At 34.6% G+C, this 13,541-nt stretch overlaps 1 protein-coding gene across 6 annotated transcripts in view; it reads left to right on the top strand.

The window, feature by feature from the left end:
- The window catches only part of LOC143228848 (hormone receptor 4-like), a 126,717-nt gene that overhangs the window by 87,997 nt on the left and 25,179 nt on the right, over positions 1-13,541 (top strand). For all 6 annotated transcript variants that reach the window (XM_076460240.1, XM_076460243.1, XM_076460241.1 and 3 more), the window contains exons 3-4: positions 2,370-2,518; positions 11,713-11,774. In XM_076460240.1, coding sequence (XP_076316355.1) covers positions 2,370-2,518; positions 11,713-11,774 — 211 coding nt within the window. The remainder of the gene's footprint in view (positions 1-2,369; positions 2,519-11,712; positions 11,775-13,541) is intronic.

Below are 13,541 nucleotides of genomic sequence, written 5' to 3'. Positions count from 1 at the left end.
TGTACAGTTAGTTAATATTAGTATCAGCTGTAGTTTACCATACTTCACAACATGTACATTAGTTAATATTATATCAGCTGTAGTTTACCATACATAAGGTATTAAATTTCACAGTTAGTTAATATTAGTAACAGTTTACTTCACAACATATTGTAACATAAGGTAGTTAATTAAATTTACTGTACAGTTAGTTAATATTAGTATCAGCTGTAGTTTACCCTACTTCACAACATATCATTGTAACATAAGGTATTTACTGTACAGTTAGTTAATATTGTATCAGTGTAGTTATATATTAAGTATTAAATTTACTGTCAGCTAGTTAGTTCAGCTGTAGTTTACCCCACTTCACAACATATCATTGTAATATAAGGTGTTAAATTTACTGTACAGTTAGTTAATATTAGTATCAGCTGTAGTTTACCATACTTCACAACATATCATTGTAACATAAGGTGTTAAATTTACTGTACAGTTAGTTAATATTAGTATCAGCTGTAGTTTACCATACTTCACAAGATATCATTATAATATAAGGTGTTAAATTTACTGTACAGTTAGTTAATATTAGTATCAGCTGTACTTTACCCTACTTTACAACATATATAACATATGGTATTAAATTTACTGCACAATTACTTAATATTAGTATCAGCTGTAGCTGTAGTTTGTAGTTTACCATACTTCACAACATATTCAGTGTACATTTTACTCAGCTGTAGTTTACCTAATAGTTCACATATCTGATTTAAAATTACTTTATAAGGTATATAGTCATTTACTGTACATTTAAAATTATTCCATCTAAAGTTAATAGTCTGATTTAAAACTGTCTACATTTTACTTTGACTAAAGTTCATAGTCTGATTTAAAACTACATTTCACTTTGGCTAAAGTTTATAGTCTGATTTAAAACTGTCTACATTTTACTTTGGCTAAAGTTTATAGTCTGATTTAAAACTGTCTACATTTTACTTTGACTAAAGTTCATAGTCTGATTTAAAACTGTCTACATTTTACTTTGGCTAAAGTTTATAGTCTGATTTAAAATATACATTTTACTGACTATGGAGTTCAGTGTAATACTGTGAATTTTCTGCTAAAGTTTATAGTCAGTGTAATACTGTGAATTTTAGTTTTGAGCTCAGTTTATAGTCTGATTTAAAACTGAGTATTTTACTTTGACTAAAGTTCATGTCTGATTTAGAGCTACATTTTAATTTCACTGAAGTTCTGTCTGATTTAACTCTGTGTACATTTTACATGAACTAAAGTATATAGTCTGATTTAAAATATCATGAACCATCTAAATTTTATAGTCTGATTTAAAACTGTCTACATTTTACTTTGACTAAAGCTTAACATTCTGTTAAATTCCTGTTTTATTTCTTTGTTGGAATTTTAGTAAAATAATAAAAGTGAAAATATTGCTTTGTCGTAATAAACAAGAAACAAACTCTTCTGCTTTGCACACCACGGGTATCGAAACCTGGTTTCTAGCGTTGTAAGTTTGTTTATTTTAAATTTCACGCAAAGCTGTTCAAGAGCTGTCTGCGCTAGCCCTCCATAATTTAGCAGTGTTAGACCAGAGGGAAGGCAGCTAGTCATCACCACCCACTGTCAACTCTTGGGCTATTCTTTTACCAACGAATAGTGGGATTAGCCATAACATTATAACACCCCCTACGCTTGAAAGGGGGAGCATGTTTGGTGCTCCGGGGATTCGAACCCTCGACCCTCGGATTACGAGTTTAGTGCCTTAACCACCTGGCCATGCTGGGCCTGCGTGTAAGTCCACAAACATGCCGCAGGAAGTGGTGTATGAGTACTCTTACTGATTTTTATATTGTATATCTGGTGTTTATAGCCATTATGTATTTATACTTGTATGTTTATTTGATTTTTTTATCCATATAATTATTTTGGGCTTTCTCTTTGGTTTAAATTCTACTATAAAAATAATTAGTGTGTTTTTTTTCTGGTATATTAAATCATGTTTTTAGGTGTTTTTTTTCCAACCTGATGAATTAGAAAATAAAAAAAAAACATCTGTACTTGTGAATACCACATGTTTGTAGATAAAGTTAATTAGAAATACGTTGTTTGTGGATTAAATGTAGTTTATTTTAAACACTAAGGTTTTGAGGAAATTATTCGTTTAAATTTGGATGTAAAGTCATTTGCCGTCGTTTTAGCTTAGTCTGTACTTTCTAACGTCTTTTGAAAAACAACTTATCAAAAGGAATATGAAAATCGTATTGAAACTAGCAAGCTACAAATTTTGTTGTTTTTAAGTGTTTTCTTCCGTACGCTATTTCAGTAGCGAGTGCGTGACATTTTAAGAATTTTTTTCTATCTGTCATTCCTAGGTGCAAAGGATTTTTCAAGCGAACAGTGCAAAACAAACGAGTTTACACGTGCGTTGCGGATGGAAATTGTGAAATCACCAAAGCCCAAAGAAACAGATGTCAGTACTGTCGATTCCAAAAATGTCTTCGGCAGGGCATGGTTTTAGCAGGTGAGAATTTTTTTTTTCCTGTTTTGGGGTATAGTAGAGTAAACTGAGCGACCATTTTGTCCCTTTGTCTTTTTTGTTGTTCGATTTTCCAAGAAACCATAAATTCGTTACTAAAAACAAGCACAGTGACCTTGTAGCTGTTTTTTGTGGAACACGGAGAACCGGTGACATGTGTACGAAAAATACGGTCTCAGATGTGTGATGAAATCGAAATGAAAACCGTTTTCAAAATAATTTTGTTTACTTTTATGGTCTTGATTGAATGTCATAAATGTTTTATATCTCAAAAATATCATGTTAATATTACCTTTACAACTTTTACCATTTTATTTACCTGTACATATAAATCTGTAATATTTCTACGATGATCACAAACAACATTCCTCACTCCTGTAGGTACAACTTTACGGTTGCTTCACAACTCAGGCAATAATTTAATTAATGATATAATAATATGAGCTGATAATGGGTGATGGGGAACATTTTGAAGGGGATTTCGTTTTATCAACAACAGAATAATACATTTAAGGAACAAGAGAAATTCTGACGGGGATTTGGTCTCCAAAACAAACTGAAGCATTTTACGAATAAGCGGAACTCTGACGGGGATTTAGTCACTAAAAGAAACTGAAACATTTTACGGATAAGAGAAATTCTGATGGGTATTTGGTCTCTAAAACAAACTGAAATATTTTACGAATAAAAGGAACTCTGACGGAGATTTGGTCTTTAAAAGAAACTGAAACATTTTACGAATAAGAGAAATTCTGACGGGGATTTGGTTAATAAAGGAAACTGAACCATTTTACGAATAAGAGAGATTCTGACGGGGATTTGGTCTCTAAAACAAACTGAAATATTTTACGAATAAGAGAAATTCTGACGGGGATTTGGCCACTAAAAGAAACCGAAACATTTTATAAATATGCAAAACCCTGACCGTGTTTTGGTTTCTAAAAGAAAATGAAACATTTTACTAATAATCTGAACTCTGACCGGGATTTAGTCTCTAAAACAAACTGACACATTTTACGAATAAAAGAAATTATGACGTGGATTTGGTCTCTAAAATAAGCTGAAACAGTTTACGAATAAGAGGAATTATGTTGGAGATTTGGCCTCGAAAACAAACTCAAACAGTTTACGAATAAGAGGAATTATGTTGGAGATTTGGCCTCGAAAACAAACTCAAACAGTTTACGAATAAGAGGAATTATGTTGGAGATTTGGCCTCGAAAACAAACTCAAACATTTTACGAATAAGCGGAACTCTGACCTGGATTTGGCCTCTAAAAGAATCTGAAACATTTTAGGAATAAGAGGAATTGTGATGGGATTTGGTCTTTAAAAGAAACTGAAACATTTTAGGAATAAGAGGAATTGTGATGGGATTTGGTTTCCAAAACAAACTGAAACATTTTACGAATAAGAGGAATTATGATGGGGATTTGGTCAGTAAAAGAAACTGAAACATTTAACAAATAAGAGGAATTATGATGGGGATTTGGTCTAAAAAAAACTGAAACATTTTACGAATAAGAGGAATTATGTTGGGGATTTGGTCTCTAAAACCAACTGAAACATTTTACGAATAAGAGGAACTCTGACGTGGATTTGGTCTCAAAAACAAACTAAAACATTTTACAAATAAGAGGAATTATGATGGGGATTTGGTCTTTAAAAGAAACTGAAATCTTTTACGAATAAGAGAAATTCTGACGGGTATTTGGTCTCCAAAACAAACTCAAACATTTTACGAAGAAGAGGAATTATGATGGGGATTTGGTATCTAAAACAAACAAACATTTTACGAATAAGAGGAGTTATGTTGCTTTTTTGTCTCTAAAACAAACTGAAAAATTTACGAATAAGAGGAATTGTGATGGGGATTCGGTCTCCGAAACAAACTAAAACATTTTAGCAATAAGAAGAACTCTGACGGGGATTTAGTCACTAAAAGAAACTGAAACATTTTAGCAATAAGAAGAACTCTGACGGGGATTTAGTCACTAAAAGAAACTGAAACATTTTACGAACAAGAGAAATTCTGACGGGGATTTGGTCTCTAAAAGAAACTGAAACATTTTACGAACAAGAGAAATTCTGACGGGGATTTGGTCTCTAAAAGAAACTGAAACATTTTACGAAGAAGAGGAATTATGATGGGAGCTTGGTTTCTCAATCAAACTGAAACATTTTACGAATAAGAGGAATTATGACGGTGATTTGGTCTCCAAAAGAACCTGAAACATTTTACGAATAATTGGAACTCTGAGGGGCGTTCGTTCTCCAAAAGAAATTGAAACCTTTTACGAATAACGTTAATTATAATGGGGATTTGGTCTCCAAAACAAACCAACATTTACGATTCATGGTAATTTAATGGGGATTATCTCTCCAAAACAAACAAACATTTACGAATAATGGTAATTTTAATGGGGATTATCTCTCCAAAACAAACTGATACATCTTACGAACAAGGAGAATTGTGATGGGGATTGGCTTTCCAAAACAAACTGATACATCTTACGGACAAGGAGAATTGTGATGGGGATTGGCTTTCCAAAACAAACTGATACATTTTTTGAATAAACAGAATTGCAAAGGAGATTTTGCCTTCAAACTAAACTGATACATTTCTTTGTCCCTGACAAATTCGTGTATCATAGTAATTTATTTTCTCTCTTTCTTGTGTTTAAGAGACGACGTGTTCTGATCCTCTTGTGATGAAAGAACTACTTTTATCGTCAATACTATGAGTCACAAGAAGGGACTATTTGTCAATGCTAATCCGTTATGTTTAGTTACTCGTGTATGATTAGGAACTATTTATAGTGCTCCTTTACTGAGTCAGTTGAATGACATGCATACAGGAACTATTTTTCTAGGGATATTCCGCTGTGTCTGTTCAATGTTGCAACATTGGAATAACTTTTTGTGTTATTTGATGAATTTAATTTCTAGTTTTGGACAAAGAGACACTTTTACTATTGCTCCACCAATAGTGCTATTCCTTCAAGTCTTCTTACAAGGTTAAGAGAAGAAAGTATTATTGTAATGTTAACTCGCTGTCTTTCTTCATTTGCGCAAAACTGACAAGGAAGATTGCATTTTTCATTGTTATTCCGCCGAGCCTTAGCACACAAGTAGGAAGTTAGCGAATATTACGGAATATTTTCCTGAATTTATTTAGTACTATTCGTTTAGAATTTTCGCTCGCAATGCTACCACGCAAAGTCTATCTTCAATATTTTCCTTAAGTTCGAAAGGGAAAGCAAGTCGTCAACAGCACTCAATGCCAAATATATTGAGACACTTTGATTGTGTTGTGGTACAATGACCGTAACCCTTATAACGTACCTGCGACTACTCGTTGAGGAGGATTTTCCATAAGTACTAAAGAAAACCACGGACCCACGGATCCATAGTCAGGAATGTCAATAATTCGACTACTTTAATTTTTTTGCCATTTATTAATATGTTTAATATTTAGATTACGTTTCATAGTGAATTCTGGAAACTCTGTACCATTTAAAAACAAGTGAGCATACTTAGATTTGTTTATAAACGAGCTACTGTATTTTGAAGTTTTATCCTAAAATCAAGCGATGTATCTCCAAGTACTCCAAAGTTTCTAATGTTCTTCCGTGTGAAGGTGTTTTAAAAAAAAACAACTAATAATATTAGTGACATTATTGGTTATATTTATTGATTTTTAACGTATTTCTTCTGTGTAGTAATATGTCACAAAAATTATGCAACTGTTACAAGTGGCTAGTTGTAATATGTTAATATAACCTTTAACAAATACGTGAAATGTTCTATGAAGTTTGGCGTCTCGCCGTAGAATTTTGGAGATGCAGATAATATAAATTTTATAGTTGTTTTTTTTTGGAATAAATTGTTAGATTATACAGGTAAGCTGAAGATTTAGAATCACTGAGGGATGGCTCAGAAGTGAAAATACTTCTCTGACGAAGCCAATAATAGTCAGTTATTGACTAGTAGGTCACTAACTGATCCTGCGATTATTGGTGTTTGACCATTTTGTGTTTTAAGTCAGACTATTATTTCACCATTCAAACAATAAAGCTCCAACAAATTGCAGAAGATTTGTTTGAATTTTGATCTAATTTTTGGATGAAGTAAATTTCCAGAAAATGATTCTACTTAGGTGTGAAACTTAGATTATTAAGTCTCTAAATCATCTCAAAATATCCAAATAATACAGTTGAAATCTGTGGTATTATGTATCTGTACTACTTTTTATTCGTGCACAAAAATAGAGCTTTTTATTAATATTTGTTATTTGTTTTACAGAATAGAAGTTCGATCATTACCTATACTTTTTATTATAACTTTTTTGTTCTTTAATATGTTTATGACCTCGCTTGAACAACTTCTGTTTAAGAAGGAATTATTTGAAACCAGAAAGACGATCTTAAGGAAAGAAAGAAAAAAGTGTTATAAAACAATTCATGCGTTCTTTCATTCATTGTAGGCCCCGGCCTGGCCAGGTGGTTAAGGTACTCGACTCGTATTCTGAGAGTCGCGGGTTCGAATTCCCGTCACACCAAACATGCTTACCCTTTCAGCCATGGGAGCGTTATAATATGACGGTTAATCCCACCAATCGTTGGTAAAAGAGTAGCCCAAGAGTTGGCGGTGGGTGGTGATGACTAGCTGTCTTCTCTCTAGTCTTACACTGCAAAATTAGGGACGGCTAGCGCAGATAACCCTCGTGTGACTTTGCGCTACATTAAAAAAACAAACAGTTCATTTACTGTAAAATTAAGCTGCAAATGTTATGAATGCTTTTTGTTTAATAAATAAAAAATCGCGCGGTAAGATGTTGTAATATCAATGCTACAGAATGGGTACAATATAAACGTGGCACTGTCATAGGATGCCACTTTTCTAACATGTCAGTTTGGCAAATTTCTGCCCGGCTAGAGCTGCCCCGGTCAACTGTAAGTGCTGTTACTGTGAAGTAAAAACGTCTAGGAGCAATAGCAGCTCAGCCGCGAAGCGGTAGGCCACCCAAGCTCACAGAACGGGACAGCCGAGTGCTGAAGCGCGTAAAAATCGTCTGTTTACAGTTGCAACACTCACTATTCCAAACTGTCTCAGGAAGCAATGTCAGCACATGAAATGTTCGTCGGGAGCTTCAAGAAATGGGTTTCCACGCCCGATCAACTGCACACAAGCCTAAGATCACCATGTGAAATACTAAGTTTTGGCTGGAGTGATGTAAAGCACACTGCCATTGAACTCTGGAGCAATGGAAACGCGTTCTCTGGTGTGATGAATCACGCTTCACTATCTAGCAGTCTGAGACGAATCTGGGTTTGGTAGGTGCGAGGATATCGCTGCCTGACTCAATGCATGGTGCCAACTGTAAAATTTTGTGGAGGAGGAATAATGGTCTGGGGCTGTTTTTCATGGTTTAGGCTAGACTCTTTAGTTCCAGTGAAGGGAAGTCTTAATGCTACAGCATACAATGACATTCTAGAGAATTCTTCCACTGTGTGGCAAAAGTTTGGGGAAGGACCGTTTTTGTTTCAGCATAACAATGCCCTCTTGCACAAAGGGAGATCCATAAAGACACGGTTTGCCAAGGTTGGTGCGAAAGAACTTGACAGACCTGCACAGATTTCTGACTTCAACCCCATAGAACACCTTTGGGATGAAATGGAAAGCCGACTGCGAATTAGGCCTTCTCGCCCGACATTAATGTCCGACCTCTTTAATGCTTTTGTGGTTGAATAGGATCGAATCCCCGCAGCCATGTTCTAAAATCTAGTGAAAAGCCTTTCCAGAAGAGTGGAGGCTGTTACAGCAGCGAAGAATGGACCAACTCCATATTAATGCCCATGGTTTTGGTATGAGATATTCAACAAGCACATATGGGTGTGATGGTCGGGTGTCCACATTCTGTTGGCTATGATCAACGTTATGATTTTTCTACCTAAAGGGTGATAGCGACAGTCGAAAGACAGTTATACCAACCGTTCCACTATTATCAGGGAAGGCATTAGTGAGTGGAGCAAAATTCTTCATCAAGGAACCTCCAATTTCTAGTAAATAAAAAAACCCACAAAAATACAGAATCATCCAATATTAAGCAGTGTAAAGATTCGGCTGTATATTGCTGTTTGTATCTTTTTAGTTATCGCACAAATTGACACATGATATGCAATATTCGAAATATTACCGCATCCAGGAGCCCCCCAAATACCTACCTGCCCCCCTATTCTCCCAACAATGATACCTTAGAATCGTCTCTTTTCTTACACACTTCTGCTTCTCGTATTAAAACAACGTTTTTTTGATATGTAGAAAAGTAATCTACTGAAGATTAATTTTCCATTAAACATTATAAAATGATGGACCAAAACGTAAGTGCATTAGTAGAACATTTTGACTTGAGTGAAGCCTATCGGTACATCCTTTTACTGATGCTAGAAATTAAAGTATTAAAACACGTTTCACAATGCTGTTCTGATTAGGTTAGATTTATGTCTCCAAGATTAGAGTTGCTTTGACTTTGATTCCTGACCTCAAGATGACGAACAGAACTGGACACAGTCATAGAGAATAATTTTTGGAACTCGGATAATCCTTGAAGACTAGAAATAAACCTTTAACCATTGTAGCTTTTTGTGCTTAACAAACTCTTTGATCATAGATAACCCTAATGTCCAACTCTACACACCACCACAGATAAACCTGTGAACCCAACTAACCTCTGTACTACAAATGACCTTTCTTTTGTCCAAATATCCATACAGTGACAGATAATCTCTTGAGCACAACTAACCACGCCAAAACCGCAAATAACACTCAGTATCCAACTAAACATAGGATCACAATTAATTATTTGAGTCCAGAGTCCAGCTAACCATATCATCAAACATAAATTTAGGAGCTTGACTAACTTACTCATTAGAAATTTCTTTTTGAGTCCAGTTTACCCTTTCATTACATATAACCTTTTGAGTCCAACCAACACTTTTATAACATATAATCATTTGAATCCAACTGACAATACAATCACAGATAACCTTTTGAGTCCAGATTCAAACTAACCCTTTAAGTCCAGTTTACCCTTTCATTACAGACAACCTTTTAAGCCTAAGTAACCCTTCGAGACCAGGGATATTTTCATTAAAAGGATCATTAGTGGTATCTCATTTCTTGGAAATTTTATTAGAAGCATCTAAAATTTACAAAATGTCTAGAAACACTTTTACTTGGCTTTCATGATGGGTGATAATAATAATGAATTGTAAGTTGTTCAAATAGCTGTGAAAAAGAAAAAAATATTTACTGAGCAGATTGTTGGGTTTGAAGTAACGTAATGAGAACACAAATAATGAAAAATAAACCACAAACACTAGAGTGTGTGTACAATTGGTAAATGATGAAGAACATAACATAAGTTAAAAATTACGAAAACTAATTGTATAATAATTGTAGGGGGAGGTTAAATATCCCTGATATGAATAAAATAAATCTCTTGAACTTTAAGCTCACTGTCTCTGGCAGTAACTTTGTTTTTTGATTATTACATAATAACTACTGTTAATCCAAAGTACCTCTGCCGTTGATCTCAGGGGAATAAAAGAAAAGCTGGGTATTTCACCAAAATATGATGACTCGGTGGGTTGTTATGACTTTAAGCTCATTTTACAATCATGGGAGGGATCTTTCTTGGCTTACTGTATGCTTGCTTGACTGAGTAATTTAGAGGAGGACTTTTAAAAGAACATTAAAACCTTGCTGCAACTGGTTTATACTAGATGGATAAATATTTTTTGAGTGGTCAGGAATTGTAGAATGATCATGCAAGAACCATAATGCCCTTTTCAGCCAATTTTAGGTTTGTTTCATCATGAATTTTTATTAGTTGGGTCCCTAGCAGTGAGGTTTTTATGGATACAGATATTATTTGTGTTTTGTTATCATCTATAAATATTAAAACTTATTAGTGAATATATTTGTTAAAGACAGCAGTTAATTATTATTATTAATAACACTATGTCCTGGTCTGAAAACAGTACTAAGGTTAAAAAATTATCCAGCCCCAAGGAGTCAGAGTTAATTATTTGGATTCAAATGTGTACCTCATTTCAAAGGGTTGGTTACCTCTACTGTGAAATAATTACTTGGTTCAAAGTGTTTTCTGGTCATTATGTGGGTAATTGAGATATCAAAGTTAATTGGGCATAAAGGGTTATCTGATCCAAAGAGGTTATTGAGGCCAAAAAGGTTATCTGATTTCAATGAATTAATTGGTTTAAAATTGTTAGTTGAATATAAATAGTTATCTAGTCCCGATAGCTAACATGATTTGAAAGGGTTATCTGATCCCAGAAGACAGAAAGAATAATCTGGTCTTAGAGGTGTTCTTTTGTTCTAAGAAGTTATCCAAACTAAAAGGATTATCTAGTTGCAAGAGGCTATCTGGGATCAAAGCATTTTTTCGTCTAAAGAAGCTGCTTGAGATCAAGAGGTTATGTATTCTTTTTGGAGATGTAACTGGTTTTCATGTGCTATTTGTATTTCAAAGGATCATCTCTGTTCAAAGGGGCCTGGCATGGCCAAGCGCGTAAGGCGTGCGACTCGTAATCTGAGGGTCGCGGGTTCGCGCCCGCGTCGCGCTAAACATGCTCGCCCTCCCAGCCGTGGGGGCGTATAATGTGACGGTCAATCCCACTATTCGTTGGTAAAAGAGTAGCCCAAGAGTTGGCGGTGGGTGGTGATGACTAGCTGCCTTCCCTCTAGTCTTACACTGCTAAATTAGGGACTACTAGCACAGATAGCCCTCGAGTAGCTTTGTGCGAAATTCAAAAAACAAAGAAACTGTTCAAAGGATTAACCAATATGGCTATTTCCAATTAAGGTTGTCAGATTGAAGTCAGACGTAGAAAAAGCAAGATCTTTGGAGAACAAAATGCTTTCAAGCAACGACAATAATCTGTAGCTATCTTTACATAACTTAAAGCTGTCCAATATAAATATGTTTTTATCTTAGTTTTGTTCGAATTTTAAATGGACAGAGAATCTATAAACATTTTACTGGTTTAACTAAAGACAAAGATTTTCGAGTTTCTTAAAAAGGTTTCTGACTCAGTGTCTTATAATTTGTAGTATCAGTTTGAAAGAGAAAATACTTTTCGTTTTTTTTTCAGCTGTTAGAGAAGACAGAATGCCAGGTGGAAGGAACTCTGGTGCTGTGTACAATCTCTATAAGGTAGCTAGACTAATCCATGAATATTTTAAAGAATAATTGAAATGACAGTTATAGAAACATGGTCGATATACGAGCTAATTCACTTAATAAATTATATGAAAGATGTAAACATATATATGTAAGTGCGCTTCATGAACGTATATGGAAAAGGTAAAAGTAAAATTTCGTGCCACTTAACAGTTATTACGAAAATCAACTAGTTGGATTAATAATTTCATATCCGCAGGGATATACAAAGAAAAAGTGTTTAGACAAAAGACAATGGTTGTAAAACTGTGCCATAACATTTTCCATAAACCGGTATAATTGACAAAATAACGTGTTCAACTAACTCAGTTCACGAAGCTGTTCATGTGTCAGCCCATAAAAGTCAGGTTTATTGTAAAAGAAACGGGTACCAGGAATCGCAGCAAAAACTTTGTTCTAAATGAATTCTCAACTACTTTGTGACGCCAGTGATCTACATGTGTGTCATTCATTCTACACATCTCCGGTGTCTGTGTAACGGTACACTTTTCTATCTACCTATATAACTTCAATCTATCTCTATATGTATGTATATTTAAATATCTCTATCGATCTGTCCTACGTAATTATAATACCATAATGCTTTAATTATTTTTTTTCGTCACGCACGTGTACATCTGGGTATAAACACGAACCTTCACCCACAACTACTGTTCTAAAACACAGAAAATTACTGCCTGTTTGGTTTTCAGAAGGTTACGCAAGCATCTGGTGAAAGTTCTCGAGAAATCACGTATTTATACCACGTATTTTCCTTACAAGCGTTTGGAGGGATGGAAACACTTAATCCACGCCTTTAGATAATCATTTCCAGCTTTAATCGCTCCACAGTCCGTCTCTTTATGATGCCAATAAAATCGATCTCGTGGAAGCTTGGACACCTTAATCAGTGTTAATAAGTCTACACGGATAACAAGATATTCTTAATTGAGTATACAAATATGCCCTACAGTGACTTATTATAAAAAGTTTGTAGATATTTTTCCTATGTGTTATTTGAACGAGAGAGAACATGTCTGGATATAGGCGCTAAGTCTCACAGAAACCGTGTTTTGGGTCATTTCAGTAAAATCTGTTTCTAGAGATTTCTAGAACGTATTTCTCGGGCTCATAAGTTAACATAGTAACGGAAGTTTCTAGAATTACGTGTAAGTGAAAACCTATAAAATAAGAAAACATTATAAAGTTATTGGTTTTAGAATTATTTGACATTTTCTTCATATGGATTTTAATTTAAATTTTATGTCATCTTTTGTTCTTGCTCCGTAATTGTGTGTCTGTGAACGAATTCGTCGAACGCTGCAATCGAGGTTACGTTAGGTTGCGTTACTATTGTTGGTGCTTCGCTTACGAAGCATAACGTCTAATAACATTCTAATCAGCTTGGAAAGTTATAAGTTGACACACGAAACTAATCGTTCCGAGAATGTTAATTATAGAAATTAAGTGCCTACTACATTTCTATCGGAAATTATTTGTTGGTTCTGTGTACCCACCACTCGAATATGATGTGTTGATTGAAGCCTCTATGTGTTCAATCGCATACCTCGAGAGAAACCTAGTTTCCCAGCGGTACAAGTAACAGTAATTATCTGTACCTTACCCAATACATAACAAAAGTTAACAATCTAAACTCGTAAAATGGCTTCCTTTTTTAACAAAACGAAAAAACTGTTTTATAATTAACATCAACTGTAATAACATGAAAGTAACGGGAATTATACGTATCAAAGCACTTTG

Source organism: Tachypleus tridentatus, chromosome 10 (assembly GCF_004210375.1).
Source record: "Tachypleus tridentatus isolate NWPU-2018 chromosome 10, ASM421037v1, whole genome shotgun sequence".
In the NCBI taxonomy this organism is placed as follows: Eukaryota; Metazoa; Arthropoda; class Merostomata; order Xiphosura; family Limulidae; genus Tachypleus; species Tachypleus tridentatus.
This window is presented reverse-complemented; position numbering and strand designations above follow the sequence as displayed.